The following is a 25,704-nucleotide window of genomic DNA, read 5'->3' on the forward strand; positions in this document are numbered from 1 at the left end:
AAAATTTTCTGCACCAAACCTGCAGACATACCCTTAAAGGGAACCGGTCACCAGATTTGTCGCCTATAAGCTGCAGCCACCACCACTGAGCTCTTATATACAGTATGCTAGAATACTGTATATAAGAGCCTAGGCCGCTGTGTATAACGTAAAAAACAGTTTATAATACCTAAGGGGCGTTCCGGTCCGATGGGTGTGGCTGTTCTCCAGTCTGGTGCCTCCTCCATCTTGTGCAGTCGCCGTCCTCCTTCTACCCAGCCCAATGTGGATGATGTGTTCTATGTTATCCACACAGGCCGCCATTGTGGTCCTCCGCAGGCACACTGTGATCTATCCTGCTGAGGTCAGATAAAAGTACTGTAATGCGCAGGCGCGAGGAAAGGTTAAAGACCGCCTGAACATGGAAGGAGTAGAAGGAGGACGGTGACTGCACAAGATGGAGGAGGCACCGGACCAAGAGGAGCGACACCCACAGGACCGGGCCACCCCCTAGGTGACTATAAGTGTTTTTTTTATGTTAGTATGTTTTTTATGTTGCCCCAGTCCAAACAGTGCTTTCTGTGCCTGCCTAGCGTCTTCTACCCCTCCTCCTCTTCGGGGCATTCTGTTCCTGCCCTGCGCCTCCCCCCCGGAGCTTTCTGTGCCCGCCTTGCACCTTCCCACTTTTTATCACCTGAATGACTTTATCTATGGAGTGACTGTAACATTACCGTGTCAGGTTGTGAGTTGCTGCTGAGCAATGAAATGGAAGTCAGAAGAAAGTTCTTCCGTAAGAATCTTCAGCCAGCGAGACCAATCCGGCGCAGTATTCCTGACCACGGTGAGCACAATCACTCATACATTTGTCTTCTTCCAATCAGCCACATTATATAATGTAAAAGATTATCACCTCTACACAGGGTAGGTGGGGCGAGGATCCTACAAATCCAGAGGACAGGGGTCTGAAATGCCCTGTAAGGGTTGAGCAGTGGGCTGACGTGCACTGTACAGCACCATTCATTGTCTATGGGACTGAAGGAGCAAATGACTTCTACAGGTTAAAGGCTGTAATGATGTAAGATACCGCACAATAGGGACATGGTAATTGGAAAACGCATCAAGAAGCTCCTCTGATATCTCCTCTATAGAAATCCAGTATTCTGCCATCCACTGACCGTTGTAGCACGGGCTCTGCCTGATCAGGAGAGTATGGATAGAAGATTGTGATAAAACTACTTCCTTTGTTTTGCAGGATCCATTTATATGGGGAACGTCGACAAAGCTAAATTTCCCGATCATTGCACAGACCGCATTAAGGAGCACTGTCATTTGGTAAGACACAGTATCTGTGAGGACTCAGGGTCACACCTTCGTGTTGTAGATTTTGCTCATGATTATGAAAAGCATTTAAAGGGGTTGTCTCGTCTAAACTCAGTGACTGCAGACCTATGGGACTGCAGACCTATGGGACTGCAGACCTATGGGACTGCAGACCTATGGGACTGCAGACCTATGGGACTGCAGACCTATGGGACTGCAGACCTATGGGACTGCAGACCTATGCGACTGCAGACCTATGCGACTGCAGACCTATGTGCCAAAAACGGCGGTCACGTGGCCACAAGTATGCGGTATGCAGACTCTCAGCCAGAATCCGATTAGAGGGTGCGGGCTCGCTCTGTACATTTGCATTGAGCAGGGCCGAGCCCTCTAGTCAGAAAGAATTAACTATGGGTCTAAGAACTAATGGGCAGAGTAGGTGTCCTACCCAGCGCTGACTCCGAGCCATCCCGGGCTGTTCCTGCGGCTGGAGCCACACTTGTGAGTGACTCGCAGCACATCGCTCGGCATGGCCTGCCGCTCTCCGGACAGGAGCATGTCAGCTGCATAGAAATACATGCATCTGACCCACTCCTGTCCGGAGAGTGTGCGGCCGTGCCGAGTGATGGGCTTATGGTTATTCTGCTGCTTAGTTTCAACAGAGCAGCTCTTCCTCTTTCGCTCTGCTCTGTTGACGGGGCATGACTAGCCACATCATCCTGATTGGCAGCTGGTGTCCCGCAGTCAGGCAGTGGGGAGCTGGCAGTCAGTCAGCATGACATCCGCAGTACTGCCCCGTCAGCAGAGCAGAAGAGAAGCCGCTTCTCTATAGCGGGAGCCACACAATGTGCTGGCAGAGGTCTGCGCTGGGTAAAACAAGCGTAGGGTTAGCAACTACCTACCTTTCGTTCTTAAGACCATGGTAAAAAAATATAAATAAATAAAATGGCCTTTTTGAAATGCAAATCAATTTTATTTATTTTTTTTTTAAACTCGTTTGAAGGGATGTATAATCCCGAACTGTTTTAATTCCAGGTGGTGAGGTGTTTTGTTTGTTTTTTTTTTTGTTTGTTTTTTTATTTGTTACAAAATGGCCCATAATGTCCATTTAGAGCTCTATTCTGGTCAAATTGATAATGCCCCTGTATTTTCTCCTGGTGTAGTGGGGCTCTAATGGGGGCCTGCACGATGTGTTCAAAGAAGGGGCAACTGAAAAACCAACAGAAAAACCATCAGTAAATGCTAAAAAAGGTAAAAAGGAATCTGTGTATAAAGCAGTGCACATTTATTTTGATGACCGGCCTATTTTGCCAGAAAATACCAGTTTGTTAGGCTATGTTCACACGGGGCATTTTTGCTGCTTTTTTTTTTCCCTGCAACAAGGCCTTATCTTATGGCAGGAAGTCTCTTGGTGTTTTTTTTTTTTGTTTTTTTTTTGGGGGGGGGGTTTACATTTCCTTAATGACTTGTAGGTAGTGATGGGTAGATCCCACGTGGGTTCAAAAGTTAAAAAAAAAATACAGCAAGCACCTATACGTACCAAGTCTCCAGCGCAGCAGTAACTGCTGCTGCTCATTCTACTTCTGGGGTCACTCATTAGTCTCATGCATATGCACGGCTTCCCCACCTGCCAGGGTCTGTGATTGGTTGCAGCCAGATGCACCCCCCACCCTGAGTGGCAGCGCATTTGACTGCTTCCAGTCATCAGCGTTATGTGCGTCTATATCATGGTATAAAAATAAATAAATATAATCTGGGGGAACCCTAAGCAAATTTTTTTGATACCCAGCAAAGATAAAGCATTCGATTACAGCCTTCAGCCATGTGCTTATCTTGGCTGGGTATCAGAATAAGAGGAACTGCATGCTGCTTTTTTTTATTAATTATTTATTTAAATAAAGTAATTTAAAAAAAAGAAGCTTGCGGCCCCCCCCAGTTTTGATACTCAGTCATGGTAAGGTTGAGGACTGGTTTTCTCAAGCTGGGGAGACCTATGCTTATTGGGCCCCCCCAGCCTAAAAAATATCACACACTGTCACTTCAGGTGTAGCAGAGCCGGGATTGTCATGGGACCTTGTGTGGATTACTTCAGACCTGCTGGATTTTTTTTGGAGGGTTAATAAAGGGGTGAAAGAGGATGCTTTTTTTTTTTTGTCTAGTTTCAAATAAAGGATTTTTTTGATGTTTGTGTTTTTTATTTCTTTTCACTTAGATTAGTAATAGGGGTCTCATAAGATCCTCCCCAATACTAATCTTGGGCTTAGTGGCAGCTGTGAGCTGACATTAATCCCTTATTAGGCTTATTGCCACTGCACCAGAACACTCGGGAAGTGCCGGGTAAAGTTCTGGGATTCTCGCATCTAATTGATGCGGCAATCCTGGGTGGCTGCAGGCTGAAATTTTTAGGCTGGGGGGCCCGTCCAATAAGCATGGGTCTCCCCAATCTGAGAATACCAGCCAGCAGGCCAGTCGGGCTTTATCATAGCTGGGTATCAAAATTGGGGGGGATGGGGAACTGCACTTTGTTTGTTTTTGTATTATTATTATTACTATAATAATAATAATATTTTTTCTTAAAAGCCACTTGCGGTTCCTCTTATTTTGATTCACAGCCAAGATAAGTGCACATCTGGGGGCTGCAGCCTGTAGTCGTATGCTTTTATCTGCGCTGGGTATCATAATATGGGGTAACACTACTCCAATTCATTTTTACACCACAATATAGACGCACATAGCACTTGTGACTGCAAGCAGTGAGACGCTACCACTCAGGGTGGGGGCGCATCTGACTGCAACCAATCCCAGACGCCGGTTTGCGGGGGAAAGCAGTGCATATGCATGAGGCTAATGAGCGGCCAGGAGTTACAGCAACGCTTTAGACTGGTAAGTTTCGCACACTTGCTCCAATCCCTCTATCCTTTCTAACACCATTTTTAAGCACCGTATTCTGGTCTCCATATACGTATATGTGGACCGGTGTCTGGCCAGATAGCTGCGATCAGTTCTGGGTATCTGTGACTCTGCCCATCACTACTTGTAGGGTGAAAAATCGTGGCAAAAATGCTTCGAAGAATTGACCTGCTCATTCTTTCAGTCAGTGTGTGTGTCTTTTTTCTAGGATCTCATACTTTGCTGGGACAGCAGCGTTTTATTAGTATAGATTTGCATGACACAAAGGTAAAAACCGTGCTAAAAGTGCAGTGAAAGCTGCCTTGTGTGAACATACCCTAACCTCCTGTACGACGTGTTCCCAGATGACTATGTTTTATTTTTAGTAATTTGCTTATGATAAGGTTTTAGTAAAGGCTTTGAGTTTTCCCAACTGGTGACACACGGTTTAAATCAAAAGTATTCAACCCCCAGAGCAAGTTAGGTTTATTAGTGAAATTTGCTAATTTTCTGATGTCTGCAATAGACCGATAAACGTTCGCTCAATACCACTAATATTGTGGGGTTTTTTTTTTTCCATATTCAGCATAACATTACATTTTTACTAATTACTGCAGTCCCAAAAATATTTAACCTCTTTATGACAAACTTTTAGTACTGAGAAGAGCACGTTTTGGTTACTATGACCAGCTGCAAACGTGACACAGACAGACAACAACTCCTCACAGCGTTCCTGAGGAATTGGAGCCCGTTCCTCATGACCAATGGCCTCCAGGTCAGAAATATTTTTGGGATTTGTGTATAATAACTCCAAAATCCCATAAAAAATGTTCTATGATGTTCAAGTCAGACAACTCTGGCCCGTTTCACACATCCGGCATTTTTCCGGATTGCCAGATCCGTCGTATTCCAGTACAGTGTAATACAGTACAATGGTATCGCAGCAACCTCCAATCACATGACAGCATGTGACCGGAGATTGCCGCGATGCCATTGTACTGTATTACACTGTACTGAAATGCGCCAGATCGGGCAATCCGGAGAAATGCCGGATGTGTGAAACAGGCCTATAACAGCTATTCCAGAAACTTGCAGGATTTCTGAACCTAGTCATTGGTGGACATTGAGGTATCCTTGAGGTTGTTGTCCTGTTGGAAGGTCCAATGACATCTGAGCTTCAGCTTCTTCACAGAACACAAAATAATAAAAGCAGCAATTATTTTTTTGTTATTTCAAGATAATTCTATAAACCTAGCAAAAAAGGCAATAGTATTAACCAGCCAAACTCATTCATACAAGTGCACAAACAGGTATGCAGCAGTCCCCATTTAACCCCTTTAAAGAAGGTAACACAGGTGCAATATACTGATGATACAACCACTCTCAACCTACCAGTTCATTGAGGGAAGGGGAGGGGGGGGGGTGATTGCCCAGTATTTGAATTGCACAAAGATAAGTCTTGCACAGGTCACACATGTGAAGCACAAGGCCCAGCTAAGGGCTAGGACACATGACGAGTAAAACAGGCCCATGTTACTCTATGGTGCCATTCCCATTTGCAGTTTTTATTTTATTTTTTCTCAGCCATAATCTGACTGAGAAAATAATCGCAGCATGCTATAATCTGATCCGTATTCACTAGCACCCATACAAGTCTACGGGTTCAAGTGGAACATTGCACTGCACTCAGATGACACTGGAGTGCAGTGCGATAATCGCATCAGCTGATAATGGAGGAGATGGGAAGATTAATCCCCCCCCTTTGCAGCCGTGATCCAATCGAAGAATCACATCACAGTATAATGACTCTGAGCTTACACTCGCAGCAGAGCAGGAGTCGGGGGGGTCATTATCATATGGCATCCAATGCTCTTGCATTGCATGCCATATGCTCGTGTGTCCCCAGCCTAACAGCCTGTTAAATGCCACCATTATTAAGTTAGTTGGCTGCCCTGCATCCTCTGAGTGCAAACAGATGTACTGGCCCATAGTTTCACTGTAGACATCACGGAGCCCCCGCCACGCTTCACTGTAGGCAGGTTGAACCTTTCAGCCGATGCTTCAATCCTCCTCCAGACATACCACTGATCCTTAGACCTGGACTGTTCCTGTTTTCTCTTCACTCCACAGAACAAAATCCCTGAACCTCTGTGCATTATTTATAGTGTTTTTAGCATATTGGCGTGGGCTCGTCTTGTGCTTTGGATCAGTAGAGGTGATGTCTTTCTAGCCCTGGCATTCTAGTATGCATCTTACTGTTCAAACTGAAACCTCAGTGCCTGCTGCCACAGATCTTGTGGAAGTATGTTGCAATACTTGAGGGTTTTTCATCATTGACCTTCTCAGGAATGAGGCTGGCAGCCTCTTTGTGCCACATCCAGGTTCCCCCCCACACCCTTTTCTTTGTTTCTACATGACATTGATCTCTTTTCATACTTTTTTGGATCACTTGTTTCACAAAGGATGTTAGTGACCTGGAGGTCATTGTTCATGTAGAATGGGCTAAGATTACCCTGGAACGCTGCCACAACCTAGTGTCTGGCTGTTATGACCTGCTGCAAATGTGATAAATAGCCGGAAGGGTCTTTTCTAAGCACCAAAGCCTCTTGTCATGAATGGGAGAATAGTTCCGAGACTGCAGTAGTCAGTAAAAGTTGCATTTCTTTGTCGCTCCTTATTGGGAGACCCAGACAATTGGGTGTATAGCTATGCCTCTGGAGGCCACACAAAGTATTACACTAAAAGTGTAAAGCCCCTCCCCTTCAGCCTATACACCCCCCGTGCTGCCACAGGCTCATCAGTTTTTATGCTTTGTGCGAACGGTCGGTGGCAGGCTCTCCCGCTTTTGCGACACCTGGCTGCCACAAGTAAAAGACCGTTGGGTGAGAGACATTTTGTCTCACGGTTACAGGATAGAGTTCAGCTCTCGTCCTCCGACTCGATTCTTCAGAACATCTCCGCCTCCCGAGCGAGCCAAGGCTCTTCTGCAGGCGGTGGGCATTCTGAAGGCAGAAGGAGTGGTGGTCCCGGTTCCTCTTCAGCAACAGGGTCACGGTTTCTACTCCAACCTGTTTGTGGTTCCAAAGAAGGACGGGTCCTTCCGTCCTGTTTTGGACCTAAAACTGCTCAACAAACACGTAAGGACCAGGCGGTTCCGGATGGAATCCCTCCGCTCCGTCATCGCCTCAATGTCCCAAGGAGATTTCCTAGCATCGATCGATATCAAGGATGCTTATCTCCACGTACCAATTGCTCCAGAGCATCAGCGCTTCTTGCGCTTCGCCATAGGAGACGAACACCTTCAGTTCGCGGCACTGCCGTTCGGCCTGGCGACAGCCCCAAGGGTTTTCACCAAGGTCATGGCTACAGTTGCGGTCCTCCACTCTCAGGGTCACTCAGTGATACCTTACTTAGACGATCTGCTGGTCAAGGCACCCTCTCAAGAGGCATGCCAACACAGCATCAACGTTACTCTGGAGATTCTCCAGAGTTTCGGGTGGATCATCAATTTTCCAAAGTCAAATCTGACACCGGTCCAATCGCTGACATATCTTGGCATGGAGTTTCATACTCTTCCAGCGATAGTGAAGCTTCCGCTGGACAAACAGCGTTCACTACAGACAGGGGTGCAATCTCTCCTTCAAGGTCTGTCACACCCCTTGAGGCGCCTCATGCACTTCCTGGGGAAGATGGTGGCAGCAATGGAAGCAGTCCCTTTCGCGCAGTTTCACCTGCGTCCACTTCAATGGGACATCCTACGCAAGTGGGACAGGATGCCGACGTCCCTAGACAGGAACGTCTCCCTCTCTCAGGCAACCAAAGCTTCCCTTCGGTGGTGGCTTCTTCCCACCTCATTATCGAAGGGGAAATCCTTCCTACCCCCATCCTGGGCGGTGGTCACGACGGACGCGAGTCTGTCAGGGTGGGGAGCAGTTTTTCTCCACCACAGGGCTCAGGGTACGTGGACTCAGCAAGAGTCCTCACTTCAGATCAATGTTCTGGAGATCAGGGCAGTGTATCTTGCCCTAAAAGCGTTCCAGCAGTGGCTGGAAGGCAAGCAGATCCGAATTCAGTCGGACAACTCCAGAGCGGTGGCTTACATCAACCACCAAGGTGGGACACGCAGTCGGCAAGCCTTCCAGGAAGTCCGGCGGATTCTGCTGTGGGTGGAAGCCACAGCATCCACCATATCCGCAGTTCACATCCCGGGCGTAGAAAACTGGGAAGCAGACTTTCTCAGTCGCCAGGGCATGGACGCAGGGGAATGGTCCCTTCACCCGGACGTGTTTCAGGAGATCTGTTGCCGCTGGGGGATGCCGGACGTCGACCTAATGGCGTCACGGCACAACAACAAGGTCCCAACATTCATGGCTCGATCTCAAGATCACAGAGCTCTGGCGGCAGACGCCTTAGTTCAGGATTGGTCGCAGTTTCGGCTTCCTTATGTGTTTCCTCCTTAGGCACTGTTGCCCAGAGTGTTACGCAAGATCAGGGCCGACTGCCGCCGCGTCATCCTCGTCGCTCCAGACTGGCCGAGGTGGTCGTGGTACCCGGATCTGTGGCATCTCACGGTCGGCGAACCGTGGGCACTGCCAGACCGACCAGATTTGCTGTCTCAAGGGCCGTTTTTCCATCTGAATTCTGCGGCCCTCAACCTGACTGTGTGGCCATTGAGTCCTGGATCCTAGCGTCTTCAGGATTATCTCAAGAGGTCATTGCCACTATGAGACAGGCTAGGAAACCAACGTCCGCCAAGATCTACCACAGGACGTGGAAAATATTCCTGTCGTGGTGCTCTGCTCAGGGATTTTCTCCCTGGCCATTTGCCTTGCCCACTTTTCATCTCAATCAGGACATCTCCTTACCCTCGTTTTGTCCTCATCCAGTTCACCAATGTGAAAAGGATTTGTACTTGTTAGATCTGGTGAGAGCACTCAGACTCTACATTTCTCGTACGGCGCCCCTGCGCCGCTCGGATGCACTCTTTGTCCTTGTCGCTGGCCAGCGTAAAGGGACACAAGCTTCCAAGTCAACCCTGGCTCGGTGGATCAAGGAACCAATTCTCGAAGCTTACCGTTCCTCGGGGCTTCCGGTTCCCTCAGGACTGAAGGCCCATTCTACCAGGGCCGTGGGAGCGTCCTGGGCCTTGCGACACCAGGCTACGGCTCAGCAGGTGTGTCAGGCAGCTACCTGGTCGAGCCTGCACACTTTCACGAAACACTATCAGGTGCATACCTATGCTTCGGCAGATGCCAGCCTAGGTAGGCGAGTCCTTCAGGCGGCAGTTGCCCATCTGTAGGACGGAGCCGTTACGGCTCTATTATGAGGTATTATTTACCCACCCAGGGACTGCTTTTGGACGTCCCAATTGTCTGGGTCTCCCAATAAGGAGCGACAAAGAAGAAGGGAATTTTGTTTACTTACCGTAAATTCCTTTTCTTCTAGCTCCAATTGGGAGACCCAGCACCCGCCCCTGTTTTTGTATACACATGTTGTTCATGTTAAATGGTTTCAGTTCTCCGATATTCCTTCGGATTGAATTTACTTTAAACCAGTTTATAATTTTTTCCTCCTTCTGGCTTTTGCACCAAAACTGATGAGCCCATGGCAGCACGGGGGGTGTATAGGCTGAAGGGGAGGGGCTTTACACTTTTAGTGTAATACTTTGTGTGGCCTCCGGAGGCATAACTATACACCCAATTGTCTGGGTCTCCCAATTGGAGCTAGAAGAAAAGGAATTTACGGTAAGTAAATAAAATTCCCTTCTTTATGCTGAATTTGGAGAAACCTCTTGTAATTACTTGTTAAATTGTTCTTCTTTTATTTTATTTACAAACAGGAGAAAGTTTGTAAATGTTGTTAATCAACAAATGTACATTGGGGATTGAATAATTTTGATCACAACTCTGTGGCCTGGCTGCAGAGCTTGCTTGTGTACCCACCTCTACAACAATTTTTGAGTGATGATGAGACCCCCCCCCCCATTTTTCGGATATAACAATTCTTTCATCTGACCGGCATATTCTGTGGATATTATAAATGTTGGGATTTGGTAAACCACTTTTAAAGACAGTGTTTTTTATAGTTTGCTTTGTTAAGAAAGTCTGATAGCCATCTTGTAAGACATCGGGGACACGTGCAGCACTGGGGGGGTTGGGGCTTGGCTGGATTGTGACGTTTCACTCATCGTCGTTCGGGGTTGAGGCTCTGTTCTGGATGCTTGGCCGTGCTCCGTTTCTCACCCATGTCTCTCCATGTGCAGAGAGAATCACTTACAGCAGAGACTTCTTGATCCAAATATCAAAGGTATCTTTGAGCAAAAAGAAGCCGAAGTATTTACCAGATTTTCCCATTGTTCTTCGGGATCCGGTAAGTTCTGGGACCAGTGTATAATCCAGCGTGACTCCAGGGGTGTGAGATATTGGTGGCCACTGATCAGTATCTGTGAAATGTTCTGTTCACTAGAAGGCTCAGTCTACTCCTGCCAATGTAAACACCGCCGATAGTCTGCTGATAGTCTGCCTGCCCTCCCATATCATCAGGGCCCAGGACTTGTATTGGTCATATGAGACCACTTTAATAGCAGTCTGGTGCCCGGAACAGATTGCTCAGTATCATTTTCCACCCTCTGTAAATGTTGTTGATACTATGGGAAATTGGTTACAATGATGACCCTTCCTGGGTATGGCAGCGGCCACTGGTACCATTTTCCGATGATCAGCCAACACTGATTATCAGCTGTTTATCGTCTCCTTTATGGATTTCTTCAGGGTATGTGCCCATTTACCGGACATGCTGCATCCTGGACACAGCATGCTCTCTCCTGCGGGGCTGCGAGTGCTCTTCGTAGGAGACCAGATCTGCCTGTGCCCACAATCTGTGTCCGGGCCACTGCGGTCTTTCTCTCTGTTCTCCCTCCGGAGGACGCTCGCAGCTCTGCAGCAATAAATTGACATGCCGCTCGGGAAGCCGCGTTCTATGTCAGTTTACACTGTGGGGAAAAACAAGCACAGTGGGAATGGGATTCCTTAAAATCCACTATGCTTGTAGTGTGTGAAAACACAATGCATCCACAACTCTAAACCCTGATTAAGGCTCTGTTCACACTAGAAAAGATTTTTCTCAAGAAATTTGAGAGTCTGAAAGATTAGGGCACTTTCGGTCAAAAAACGCACCAAAAACACGTGTTTTTACTGCGTTTTTGGTCTTTTTCTCAAGAAATTCTGCAGAAAGAATGTTCTTGAGAAAAAAACGCAGGGTGCACACAGCTATTTTTTTCCCCATAGGTTTTGCTGGGGAATGTCTGCAGAAATTTCTGCAGGAAAAACGCAAAATAAAAGTGAGTAAAAACGCAGTGTGCGCACAGGGCCTAAGAGAGAAAAAGAAGCTCATAAGGGGACTGGTTTTAGCGAACATCCAATATTGGATATCGGCACAACCTCCTCTACTGTGTGGGTGGATAGTGGCTGCTAGTGTCATTCCTCTGACTGCTGTAGGTAAGTGGATTACAGGTGCTGTAAAATGGCTCAACCAGCCATCACTGCAACTGCGCACATCACTGCGGTAGCCAGTCACCGAGCTGTGTAGCTTGTGCCATCCACCTTGCCGCATTATTACAGCAGTGATGTGCGCCATCGACATGTCACACAAACCCCGACATGTGAGCAGCAGTGGGACCTGGGGAGGGTGAACATCACTCCTTATTTTATCTGTTTCACAGTTCTTGCAGTCCATTTTCTCAAAATGAGATAACCCCTTTAGAATATAGTATAAACTTTTTTTTTTAATTTTTTTTTTCTTCTTGTAGAACTAGAGCTTTGGCAGCTGAAAATGACAATTTTTTTTTTTTATTTCTTTGACCATAATCAGGACTTATAAAGCTGCGAAATGCTGATGCAAAATGAGGGAAAATTACTAAATTACCGTATTTATCCGAAAGTAAGCCCTTGCAGTATTGTGGCCCAATAAAGAGTCCATGCAGCTAAAAAAGTTAATGAAGAGTTCTGGAGTATTTAAGGAAAGTAGACACGCCAAAAAGAGACCTACCTCGCAATCATTTTCCTTTTTTGGGGGAGGTAAACTTCCCCCAACCTGTTTCCTCAAAAATAAACCCTAGCAAATTATCTGGGGCAAAAAATAATATAATAATATAAGACTGTCATACAGTTAGGTCCAGAAATATTTGGACAGTGACACAATTTTCGCGAGTTGGGCTCTGCATGCCACCACATTGGATTTGAAATGAATTCAAGTGCAGATTGTAACGTTTAATTTGAAGGTTTGAACAAAAATATCTGATAGAAATTGTAGGAATTGTACACATTTCTTTACAAACACTCCACATTTTAGGAGGTCAAAAGTAATTGGACAAATAAACCAAACCCAAACAAAATATTTTTATTTTCAATATTTTGTTGCGAATCCTTTGGAGGCAATCACTGCCTTAAGTCTGGAACCCATGGACATCACCAAACGCTGGGTTTCCTCCTTCTTAATGCTTTGCCAGGCCTTTACAGCCGCAGCCTTCAGGTCTTGCTTGTTTGTGGGTCTTTCCGTCTTAAGTCTGGATTTGAGCAAGTGAAATGCATGCTCAATTGGGTTAAGATCTGGTGATTGACTTGGCCATTGCAGAATGTTCCACTTTTTTGCACTCGTGAACTCCTGGGTAGCTTTGGCTGTATGCTTGGGGTCATTGTCCATCTGTACTATGAAGCGCCGTCCGATCAACTTTGCGGCATTTGGCTGAATCTGGGCTGAAAGTATATCCCGGTACACTTCAGAATTCATCCGGCTACTCTTGTCTGCTGTTATGTCATCAGTAAACACAAGTGACCCAGTGCCATTGAAAGCCATGCATGCCCATGCCATCACGTTGCCTCCACCATGTTTTACAGAGGATGTGGTGTGCCTTGGATCATGTGCCGTTCCCTTTCTTCTCCAAACTTTTTTCTTCCCATCATTCTGGTACAGGTTGATCTTTGTCTCATCTGTCCATAGAATACTTTTCCAGAACTGAGCTGGCTTCATGAGGTGTTTTTCAGCAAATTTTAACTCTGGCCTGTCTATTTTTGGAATTGATGAATGGTTTGCATCTAGATGTGAACCCTTTGTATTTACTTTCACGGAGTCTTCTCTTTACTGTTGACTTAGAGACAGATACACCTACTTCACTGAGAGTGTTCTGGACTTCAGTTGATGTTGTGACCGGGTTCTTCTTCACCAAAGAAAGTATGCGGCGATCATCCACCACTGTTGTCATCCGTGGACGCCCAGGCCTTTTTGAGTTCCCAAGCTCACCAGTCAATTCCTTTTTTCTCAGAATGTACCCGACTGTTGATTTTGCTACTCCAAGCATGTCTGCTATCTCTCTGATGGATTTTTTCTTTTTTTTCAGCCTCAGGATGTTCTGCTTCACCTCAATTGAGAGTTCCTTAGACCGCATGTTGTCTGGTCACAGCAACAGCTTCCAAATGCAAAACCACACACCTGTAATCAACCCCAGACCTTTTAACTACTTCATTGATTACAGGTTAACGAGGGAGACACCTTCAGAGTTAATTGCAGCCCTTAGAGTCCCTTGTCCAATTACTTTTGGTCCCTTGAAAAAGAGGAGGCTATGCATTACAGAGCTATGATTCCTAAACCCTTTCTCCGATTTGGATGTGAAAACTCTCATTTCTTTGTCGCTCTATTGGGAGACCCAGACAATTGGGTGTATAGCTTCTGCCTCCGGAGGCCACACAAAGTATTACACTTAAAAGTGTAAGGCCCCTCCCCTTCTGCCTATACACCCCCCGTGGGATCACGGGCTCCTCAGTTTTCATGCTTTGTGCGAAGGAGGTCAGACATTCCACGCATAGCTCCACTGTTTAGTCAGCAGCAGCTGCTGACTATGTCGGATGGAAGAAAAGAGGGCCCATACTAGGGCCCCCAGCATGCTCCCTTCTCACCCCACTTTTGTCGGCGGTGTTTGTTAAGGTTGAGGTACCCATTGCGGGTACGGAGGCTGGAGCCCACATGCTGCTTTCCTTCCCCATCCCCTTAGGGCTCTGGGTGAAGTGGGATCTTATCGGTCTCCAGGCACAGGAGACCGTGCTCCATCCACAGCCCCTGGGACTCTGCTGGACATGGAGCTGAGTATCTTCAGGGACATGGCCCTGCTACGATTGAGGTACTCTGTGTCCCCATAAAGGGGACCGCGCACAGACACACGGCAGCACTGCTGGGTGTGTTAGTGCGCCAGGGACGGCGGCGCTGCCCGCACTGGTGCCATCGCACACTACAGCGTAGCTGGGTGTGTTAGAGTATTGGGGGACTGCCGCGCTAACCGCCGCTGCCATTTTTATCTCAGGCGCGGCTGGGACTTGTGGTGCGCCGGGGACTTCCGCGCCGACCAGGGCTTATATGCCGGACCGCGCTTATCACTCTAGTCCCCGGCTTTTGCGGCCTAGTCTCACTTCGTTACCGCCCACAGGCCTGCCAGTCAGGGTAAGGGCGTGACGCTGCACAGCACGGCAGCGCTGAGAGCTGGAGCATGCTTTCCATACTCCACCCCTCTCACTGTACACAGTGTGAAACCGGATTCCCGCACTTTCTGGGGCACGCCCACGGCCTCCTCCTCTACACAGGACGCCGGCAGCCATTCATGTCAGTTTTTTCTGTGGCTGAGAAAAGAGACAAGTTTGGGAAGACCCTGGCAGGGATTCTGGTGGTCACACAACCGCTGTGAGCGGGCGGTAAGCAGCACCTGTGGTGCTGACCCCACTAGTGCCGAAATGCACATATAGATATATGCTTGTACGCTATACATTGCACTGTTCGGTCGCACTTTTGTATTTTGGCTATATACCCTCCTTGATTGTTCGGGGGAGATAACAGCATATCGTCTGTGAAAAACAAGGGTGCAGAAGCACAGGTTTTCTATGCAGCCTGTACAGCATGTACGGCTATACTGCCGGCAGGTTCCACGGACCCCAATTGTATGCAATGCACGGTCCTTGTGGAACTTACTCAGCCGGAGTCTCTGCTAATGGTCCAGGTGATGGGGACGGAGTTTGCAGCATTTACTTCAGACTTTCTGAGTCTATGGCTATGATACTAGAAGCCTTGCAGTCTGGCTATGATACTAGAAGCTTTGCAGTCCAGACCGGTCTCTCAGACCAGGGGCACTGTTGTTTCATTACCCCTGGTCCCCCTCCAGTTGGTACAACAAGGTGCTCCTGGAGTGTCTCAGGGATCCCAGGGTGAGGGGTCTGACTCGGACGCAGTCCCAGACCCCCTAAGTGACCTCGCTGGGAGCATCCCTCGACATCACCGCATCATTCAGGGCCTCAGCATGGGGACACTCTCTATGATGAGGCGGAGGTATCTGATCAGGATTCTGATCCTGAGAACGTTCGCTACCTGGATACACCTGATTGTGATACCGTAATGAACGATCTTACGGCGTCCATCAATCAAATGTTGGTTATTTCTCCCTCAGCTCCTACGCCTGAGGAGTCAGCTTCTCAGCAGGAGAAGTTCCGTTTCAGGTTCCCCAAGCGTACATTGAGTACGTTTCTGGATCACTCTGACTTCAGGGAGGCAGTCCAGACCAACCAGGCTTGTCCAGATATCGTTTTTTCCAAACGCCTTAAGGATACACGTTATCTCTTCCCTTTGACGTTGTCAAGGGCTGGGTTCAGTGTTCCAATGTGGACCGCCTATCTCCAGCGGCTAAATCCTTAGTTGCAGTGGAAGATATGGCTTCACTCAAAGATGCCTATGAAGCTATTGCCGCGTCTTTTGCTCCAGCTTTCGCAGCCGTCTGGGCGCTCCAAGCGGTCTCAGCGGCTCAAGCGCAAATTGAAGCAGTTAAGCGTTTGTCTGCGTCGCAGGCTGCGTCTTTAACATCTCAAACGTCAGCGGTTGCGTCATACGCCATCAATGCTGTCCTGGACTCGGCGAGCCGGAAGGCGGTTGCGTCCGACCATTCAGTGGTAATACGCACAACCTTGTGGTTGCGAGAAGGGAAGGCAGATTCTGCTTCCAAAAGGTGCCTAACCAGTTTGCCAATCTCTGGTTACCGCTTGTTTGGTGAGCGACTGGATGAAATCATCAAACAATCAAAAGGAAAAGGATACATGCTTTCCACAGGCTAAACCGATCTTACCCCAACAGAGGAGGGGACAGTCGAGGTTCGGTCCTTGCGGGGCGCGGGCAGGTCCAATTCTCCTCGTCCAAAAGGCCTCAGAAGGATCAGAGGAATGCCGATTCACGGCCTAAATCACGGTTACAGGAGAGAGTTTTCCTCTCGTCCTCCGACTCGATTCTTCAGAACATCTCCGCCTCCCAAGAGAGCCGAGGCTCTCAGGCAGGCGGTGTGCACTCTGAAGGCAGAAGGAGTGGTGGTCCCGGTTCCTTTTCAGCAACAGGGTCACGGTTCTTACTCCAACTTGTTTGTGGTCCCAAAAAATGGCGGGTCTTTCCGTCAGGGCAACAGACACGTTAAAACCCGGCGGATCCGGAGGAATCCCTCCGCTTCGTCAATGTCCCAAGGAGATTCCTTGCATCGATCGGTATCAAGGACGCTTATCTCCACGTGCCGATCGCTCCAGAGCATCAGCGCTTCCTGCAGTTCTACATAGGAGACGAACACCTTCTGTTCGCGGCACTGCATTTCGGCCTGGCGACAGCCCCGCGGGTTTTCTCCAAGGTCATGGCAACAGTAGTAGCGGTCCTCCACTCTCAGGGACACTCGGTGAATCCTTACCTGGACGTTCGGCTTGTCAAGGCACCCTCTCAAGGGGCATGCCAACACAGCCTCAACGCTACTCTACAGATTCTCCAGAGCTTCGGGTGGATCATCAATTTTCCAAAGTCAATTCTGACACCGGCACAATCGCTGACATATCTAGGCATGGAATTTCATGCCCTATCGGCGATGGTGATACTTCCGCTGGACAAACAGCGGTCACTGCAGCAGGGTTGCACAATGTGACATCCTTAGAAAATGGGACAGGAAGTCGGCGTTTCTCGACAGGAACGTCTCCCTCCCTCAGGCAGCCAAAGATTCTCTTCGGTGATGGCTTCTTCCCACTTCATTGTCGAAGGGGAAATCCTTCCTACCCCCATCCTGGGCGGTGGTCACGACGGACGCGAGTCTGTCAGGGTGGGGAGCAGTTTTTCTCCACCACAGTGCTCAGGGTACGTGGACTCAGCAACAGTCCTCCCTTCAGATCAATGTTCTGGAAGTCAGGGCAGTGTGTCTTGCCCTAAAAGCGTTCCAGCAGTGGCTGGAAGGCAAGCAGATCCGAATTCAATCGGACAACTCTTCAGCGGTGGCTTACATCAATCACCAAGGAGGAACACGCAGTCGGCAAGCCTTCCTGGAAGTCCGGCGGATTTTGATGTGGGTGGAAGCCACGGCCTCCACCATATCCGCAGTCCACACCCCGGGCGTAGAAAACTGGGAAGCAGACTTTCTCAGTCGCCAGGGCATGGACGCAGGGGAATGGTCCCTTCACCCGGACGTGTTTCAGGAGATCTGTTGCCGCTGGGGGATGCCGGACGTCGACCTAATGGCGTCTCAGCACAACAACAAGGTCCCGGCATTCATGGTGCGGTCTCACGATCACAGAGCTCTGGCGGCAGACGCCTTTGTTCAGGATTGGTCGCAGTTTTCAACTCCCTTATGCGTTCCCACCTCTGGCACTGTTGCACAGAGTGTTACGCAAGATCAGGTCCGACTGCCGCCGCGCCATCCTCGTCGCTCCAAAATGGCCAACGAGGTCGTGGTTCCCGGATCTGTGGCATCTCACGGTAGGCCAACCGTGGGCACTATCAGACCGACCAGACTTGCTGTCTCAAGGGTCGTTTTTTCCATCTGAATTCTGCGACCCTCAACCTGATGGTGTGGCCATTGAGTCCTGGATCCTAACATCTGCAGGGTTATCTCAAGAGGTCATCACCACTATGAGACGGGCCAGAAATCACACATCTGCCAAGATCTACCACAGAACGTGGAAGATATTCTTATCTTGGTGCTCTGTTCAGGGAGTTTCTCCCTGGCCAATTGCCTTGCCTACTTTCTTTCCTTCCTGCAATCCGGTTTGGAAAAAGGTTTGTCGCTCGGCTCCCTTAAGGGACAAATCTCAGCGCTCTCTGTATTTTCTTCAGAAGCGCCTAGCAAGACTTCCTCAGGTACGCACGTTCCTGCAGGAGGTTTGCCGCTTAGTCCTTCCTTACAAACGACTGTTCGAACCCTGTGATTTGAACAGGGTGCTGATGGTTTTTCAGAAACCACCATTTGAGCCTATGAGGGATTTTTCTCTCTCACGCCTTTCGCAGAAAGTGGTTTTCCTAGGGGCAGTCACTTCACTTCGGAGAGTGTCTGTCGGGGCAGCATTGTCGTGCAAAGTCCCCTTCCCGGTGTCTCACCAGGTCAAGGGGTTCTGCGTCCGGTTCCGGAATTTCTCCCTAAGGTGGTATCCCCCCTTTCATCTCAATCAGGGTATCCCGTACCCTCTGTTTGTCTTCATCCAGTTCACCAATGTGAAAAGGATTTGCACTTGATTAGATCTGGTGAGAGCACTCAGACTCTACATCGATCGTACGGCGCCCCTGCGCCGCTCGGAAGCACTCTTTGTCCTTGTCGCTAGCCAGCGTGAAGGGTCGCAAGCTTCCAAATCAAGACTGGCTCGGTGGTTCAAGGAACCAATTCTCGAGCTTATCGTTCTGCTGGGCTTACGGTTCCCTCAGGGCTGAAGGTCCATTCTACCAGAGCGGGGGATGCGTCCTGGGCTTGAGGCACCAGGCTACGGCTCAGCTTGTGTGTCAGGCGGCTACCTGGTCCAGCCTCCACACTTTCACGAAACACTGTCAGGTGCATACCTATGATTCGGCGGATGCCAGCATAGGCAGACAAGTCCTTCAGGCGGCGGTTGCCCACCTGTAGAAAGGGGCCGTTTTACGGCTCTATTGCGAGGTATTATTTTACCCACCCAGGGATTGCTTTTGGACATCCCAATTGTCTGGGTCTCCCAATAGAGCGACAAAGAAGAAGGGAATTTTGTTTACTTACCGTAAATTCCTTTTCTTCTAGCTCTAATTGGGAGACCCAGCACCCGCCCCTGTTTTTTTGTATACACATGTTGTTCATGTTGAATGGTTTCAGTTCTCCGATATTCCTTCGGATTGAATTTGCTTAAACCAGTTTATTGGCTTTCCTCCTTCTTGCTTTTGCACTAAAACTGAGGAGCCCGTGATCCCACGGGGGGTGTATAGGCAGAAGGGGAGGGGCCTTACACTTTTAAGTGTAATACTTTGTGTGGCCTCCGGAGGCAGAAGCTATACACCCAATTGTCTGGGTCTCCCAATTAGAGCTAGAAGAAAAGGAATTTATGGTAAGTAAACAAAATTCCCTTCATTGCAGCTGGGAGTGTGCACTTTCACCCCATATTATATATATAATTGTATTTCTGAACATGTTTTTGTAAACAGCTAAAATAACAAAACCTGTGTCACTGTCCAAATATTTCTGGACCTAACTGTATATTTGGGGAAACACGGTAAATGAGCCATGGTTAGTGTACGGTTTAGAAATTCTTTGCAACCCTCCTCGCAAAGGAAGAAGGGGCATATTTTAAGGATAGAGTGGGGCCTAAAACGTGATAATATGGCTTATTTTGAAAAATATTTTGCACTAACTCCATGGTAATGAGTGAGCACTAAAATGCTTGAATACTCGAATCAAGCAGGTTGGATGCTCAGACGGGGGCTCAACTTGAGTAACAAGTATAATGGAAGTGAATGGGAAACGTTGGCATTTTTCCTGAAGTCCTCCCCCAGAAGGGCTGGAAGGGGGACAGGAAAATCTCTGAAATGGATGGAAACCGTGCCAAATGGACACCTGGATGCATTTCTGACTCCTAAGCTGCTGCTGGGAACTAAGTAAGTAAATAATTAATAAAATGACGAGGACTCCCCCATTTTTTGAAAACCAGCCAAGGTAAAGCAGATAGCTGGTGGTTGATATCATCAGGCTGGGAAGGCCCATAGTAATTTGGCCCTTTCCAGCCTAAATATATCAGCCCGCAGCCGCCCCAGGTTTAGCACATCACATTAGATGCACCAATTCTGCCACTTTCCTGGCTCTTCTTCATTTCTCTGGTGCGGTGTCAATTCGGGTAATATTTTTGGGGTTGATGTCGGCTGACACCCTTATTACTAACCCATGATGTAAAAAGACGAAAAAAAAAAAGGAAAAAAAATTGTTTCTTTGTCGCTCCATTGGGAGACCCAGACAATTGGGTGTATAGCTACTGCCTCCGGAGGCCACACAAAGTATTACACTTAAAAGTGTAAGGCCCCTCCCCTTCTGGCTATACACCCTCCCGTGGGATCACGGGCTCCTCAGTTTTCATGCTTTGTGCGAAGGAGGCACACATACATGCATAGCTCCACTGTTTAGTCAGCAGCAGCTGCTGACTATGTCGGATGGAAGAAAAGAGGGCCCATACTAGGGCCCCCAGCATGCTCCCTTCTCACCCCACTATTTGTCGGCGGTGTTTGTTAAGGTTGAGGTACCCATTGCGGGTACAGAGGCTGGAGCCCACATGCTGCATCCTTCCCCATCCCCCTGCGGGCTCTGGGTGAAGTGGGATTTTACCGGTCTCCAGGCATTGAGACCGTGCTCCATCCACAGCCCCTGGAGAATCTGCTGGAATGGAGCTGAGTATCGTCAGGGACAGGCCCTGCTACATCAAGGTACTCTGTGTCCCCGTGCATATCGCGCGCACACCGCAGCATTGCTGGGTGTGTTAGTGCGCCGGGGACAACAGCGCTGCGCGCTGGTGCCATTCCTATCTACAGCTCTGCTGAGAGGGGACATGTGTTTGAATGTGCTGCGTGGCCACGGTGGTCAGTTTTTAGCGCTGCGGCGCGGCTGGGATTTGTGGTGCGCCGGGGACTTCCGCGCTGGCCGTGCATATATGACGGCCGCGCTTATTACTCGAGTCCCCGGCTTTTGCGGCCTAGTTTCGCTTCGTTCCCGCCCCCAGGCCTGCCAGTCAGGGGAAGGGCGGGACGCTGTGCAGAATGTCAGCACAGAGGGCTGGAGTCTGCTTTACATACTCCAGCCCTCACACTGGGCACAGTGGGACGCCAGTTTCCCGCACTTTTGTTTGAGGCACGCCCACGGTCCACCCCTCTTCACAGGACGCCGGCAGCCATTCCTGTGTGCAGTCCGAGCTGGAGAGAGGAGACTGGGAGACCCAGACACGGGATTCTGGTGCCCACACACCCGCTTTTCAGCGGGCGGTAAGCTGCCCTCAAGGGCTGACCCCCACTGGTGCCGAAGTGTATATTTGTATTTTGTGCTTGCAGCTATACATTGCACTGTACGATCACTAGTGATTCTCTGCTATATACCCTCCTAGATTACTCAGAGGACACAACAGCATGTCGACCGCAAAAAGCAAAGGTGCCAAGGCACAGGCTTTTTATGCTGCTTGTACCGCATGTGGGGCTGTTCTACCGGCAGGTTCCACTGACCCCCACTGTGTGCAGTGCTCGGCCCCTGTGGCACTTGCTCGGCCGGGGCCTCTGCTGGAGGTGACCCAGGCAGAACCTCCTGTGAATACTGTCCAGGTGACAGGGACGGAGTTTGCAGTCTTTGCCGACAGATTGTCTGTGACTATGACTAAAATTCTTGAAACATTGCAGTCTAGACCAGTAACTCAGACCATGGACACTGTTAACTCATTGCTCCCTGGTCCCCCTCAGTTGGAACAGCTCCGGGATCCGGGGGCGTCTCTTGCATCCCAGGGTGATGGCTCTGACACGGACGACAGTCCCAGACAGCCTAAGCGAGCTCGCTATGAGCGGCCCTCGACTTCATCACACTGGTCAGGGTCCCAGCAGGACGACTCTCTGTATGATGAGGCGGAGGTAGCTGATCAGGATTCTGATCCTGAGACCGCTCTCAATTTGGATACTCCTGATGGTGACGCCATAGTGAATGATCTTATAGCGTCCATCAATAAAATGCTGGACATTTCTCCACCTGCTCTTCCTGTGGAGGAGACAGCTTCACAGCAGGAGAAATTCCATTTCAGGTATCCCAAACGTAAATTAAGTGTTTTTCTGGACCACTCTGACTTTAGAGAGGCAATCCAGAAACACCATGCTTATCCGGATAAGCGTTTTTCCAAACGGCTTAAGGATACACGTTATCCTTTTCCCCCGGACGTGGTCAAGGGCTGGACCCAGTGTCCCAAGGTGGATCCTCCAATCTCCAGGCTTGCAGCTAGATCCTTAGTTGCAGTGGAAGATGGGGCGGCACTTAAAGATGCCACTGACAGGCAGATGGAGCTCTGGTTGAAATCCATCTATGAGGCTATTGGCGCGTCGTTTGCTCCAGCATTCGCAGCCATATGGGCATTCCAAGCTATTTCAGCTGGTCTTGCACAGATTGACACGGTCACACGTACATCTGCTCCGCAGGTGGCACCATTGACATCTCAAATGTCTGCATTTGCGTCTTACGCGATTAATGCTGTCCTAGACTCTACGAGCCGTACGGCAGTGGCGTCCGCCAACTCCGTAGTTTTACGCAGAGCCTTGTGGTTAAGAGAATGGAAGGCAGATTCTGCTTCCAAGAAGTGTTTAACCAGTTTGCCATTTTCTCGTGACCGACTGTTTGGAGAGCGCTTAGATGAAATCATTAAGCACTCCAAGGGTAAAGATTCTTCCTTACCTCAGCCCAGACAAAACAAACCCCAACAGAGGAGAGGACAGTCGGGGTTTCGGTCCTTTCGAGGCTCAGGCAGGTCCCAATTCTCCTCGTCCAAAAGGACTCAAAAGGATCAGAGGAGCGCAGATTCTTGGCGGACTCAGTCACGCCCAAAAAAGACAGCCGGAAGACCCGCTACCAAGGCGGCTTCCTCATGACTTTCGGCCTCCTCATCCTCGGTCGGTGGCAGGCTCTCCCGCTTTGGCGACATTTGGCTGCCACAGGTCACAGACCGTTGGGTGAGAGACATTCTGTCTCACGGGTACAGGATAGAGTTCAGCTCTCGTCCTCCAACTCGCTTCTTCAGAACTTCTCCATCTCCCGACCGAGCCGATGCTCTGCGGCTAGCGGTGTCCACTCTAAAAGCGGAAAGAGTGGTGACCCCCGTTCCTCTTCAGGAACAAGGTCACGGTTTTTACTCCAACTTGTTTGTGGTGCCAAAAAAGGACGGGTCATTCCGTCCCGTTCTGGATCTAAAACTGCTCAACAAGCACGTAAAAACCAGGCGGTTCCGAATGGAATCCCTTCGCTCCGTCATCGCCTCAATGTCTCAAGGAGATTTTCTAGCATCAATAGACATCAAGGATGCTTATCTCCACGTGCCGATTGCTCCAGAACACCAGCGTTTCCTACGCTTTGTTATAGGAGACGAACACCTTCAGTTCGTAGCTCTGCCTTTCGGGCTGGCGACAGCCCCACGTGTCTTCACCAAGGTCATGGCAGCAGTAGTAGCAGTCCTGCACTCTCAAGGTCACTCTGTGATCCCGTATTTGGACGATCTACTGGTCAAGGCACCCTCTCAAGAGGCATGCCAACACAGCCTGAACGTTGCGCTGGAGACTCTCCAGAGTTTCGGGTGGATCATCAACTTTTCAAAGTCAAATCTAACTCCGACCCAATCGCTAACATATCTTGGCATGGAGTTTCATACTCTCTCAGCGATAGTGAAGCTTCCGCTGGACAAACAGCGTTCACTACAGACAGGGGTGCAATCTCTCCTTCAGGGCCAGTCGCACCCCTTGAGACGCCTCATGCACTTCTTGGGGAAGATGGTAGCTGCAATGGAGGCAGTCCCTTTCGCGCAGTTTCATCTCCGTCCACTACAATGGGACATTCTCCGCCAATGGGACGGGAAGTCGACGTCCCTCGACAGGAACGTCTCCCTTTCTCAGGCGGCCAAGGATTCTCTTCGGTGGTGGCTTCTTCCCACCGCTTTGTCGAAAGGAAAGTCCTTTCTACCCCCATCCTGGGAGGTAGTCACGACAGACACGAGTCTCTCAGGGTGGGGAGCAGTGTTTCGCCACCACAGGGCTCAAGGGACGTGGACTCAGGAAGAGTCCACCCTTCAGATCAATGTTCTAGAAATCAGAGCAGTGTATCTTGCCCTACAAGCCTTCCAGCAGTGGCTGGAAGGCAAGCAGATCCGAATTCAGTCGGACAACTCCACAGCGGTAGCATACATCAACCACCAAGGTGGAACACGCAGTCGGCAAGCCTTCCAGGAAGTCCGACGGATTCTGACGTGGGTGGAAGACACGGCTTCCACCATATCCGCAGTTCACATCCCAGGCGTGGAAAACTGGGAAGCAGACTTCCTCAGTCGCCAGGGTATGGACGCAGGGGAATGGTCCCTTCACCCGGACGTGTTTCAGGAGATCTGTCGCCGCTGGGGGATACCGGACGTCGACCTGATGGCGTCACGGCACAACAACAAGGTCCCGGCTTTCATGGCACGGTCTCACGATCACCGAGCTTTGGCGGCAGACGCCTTAGTTCAAGATTGGTCGCAATTCCGGCTACTTTACGTGTTCCCGCCTCTGGCATTGTTGCCCAGAGTGCTGCGCAAGATCAGGGCCGACTGCCGTCGCGCCATCCTCGTCGCTCCAGACTGGCCGAGGAGATCGTGGTACCCAGATCTGTGGCACCTCACGGTAGGCCAACCATGGGCACTACCAGAACGACCAGACTTGCTATCTCAAGGGCCGTTTTTCCACCTGAATTCTGCGGCCCTGAACCTGACTGTGTGGCCATTGAGTCCTGGATCCTAGCATCTTCAGGATTATCTCGAGGGGTTATTACCACCATGAGACAGGCTAGAAAACCATCCTCCGCCAAGATCTACCACAGGACGTGGAAGATATTCTTATCTTGGTGCGCTGCTCAGGGAGTTTCTCCCTGGCCTTTTGCATTGCCTACTTTTCTTTCCTTTCTGCAGTCCGGATTGGAAAAAGGTTTGTCGCTCAGCTCCCTTAAAGGACAAGTCTCAGCGCTATCTGTATTTTTTCAGAAACGCCTAGCACGACTTGCTCAGGTACGCACGTTCCTGCAAGGAGTTTGTCATATCGTCCCTCCTTACAAGCGGCCGTTAGAGCCCTGGGATCTGAACAAGGTTCTAATTGCTCTCCAGAAGCCGCCTTTCGAGCCTATGAAGGACGTTTCACTTTCCCGTCTTTCACAGAAAGTGGCCTTTCTAGTAGCGATCACGTCTCTTCGGAGAGTGTCCGAGCTAGCTGCGCTCTCATGTAAATCTCCCTTCCTGGTGTTTCACCAGGACAAGGTGGTTCTACGTCCGATTCCTGAGTTTCTCCCTAAGGTGGTATCCCCCTTTCATCTCAATCAGGATGTCACATTACCTTCCTTGTGTCCTCATCCAGTTCATCAATTTGAGAAAGGTTTGCATTTGTTGGATCTGGTCAGAGCACTCAGGATCTACATTTCCCGCACGGCGCCCTTTCGCCGCTCGG

General features: G+C 49.4%; 1 protein-coding gene across 1 annotated transcript in view; it reads left to right on the plus strand.

The window, feature by feature from the left end:
* C6H8orf88 (chromosome 6 C8orf88 homolog) overlaps positions 1–25,704 on the plus strand; it is an 81,518-nt gene that overhangs the window by 32,646 nt on the left and 23,168 nt on the right. Inside the window, exons 4-7 of the mRNA XM_075316267.1 lie at positions 719–820; positions 1,232–1,311; positions 2,463–2,550; positions 10,451–10,557. Coding sequence (XP_075172382.1) covers positions 719–820; positions 1,232–1,311; positions 2,463–2,550; positions 10,451–10,557 — 377 coding nt within the window. The remainder of the gene's footprint in view (positions 1–718; positions 821–1,231; positions 1,312–2,462; positions 2,551–10,450; positions 10,558–25,704) is intronic.

The sequence above is a fragment of the Anomaloglossus baeobatrachus genome, chromosome 6 (assembly GCF_048569485.1).
Source record: "Anomaloglossus baeobatrachus isolate aAnoBae1 chromosome 6, aAnoBae1.hap1, whole genome shotgun sequence".
Classification (NCBI taxonomy): Eukaryota; Metazoa; Chordata; class Amphibia; order Anura; family Aromobatidae; genus Anomaloglossus; species Anomaloglossus baeobatrachus.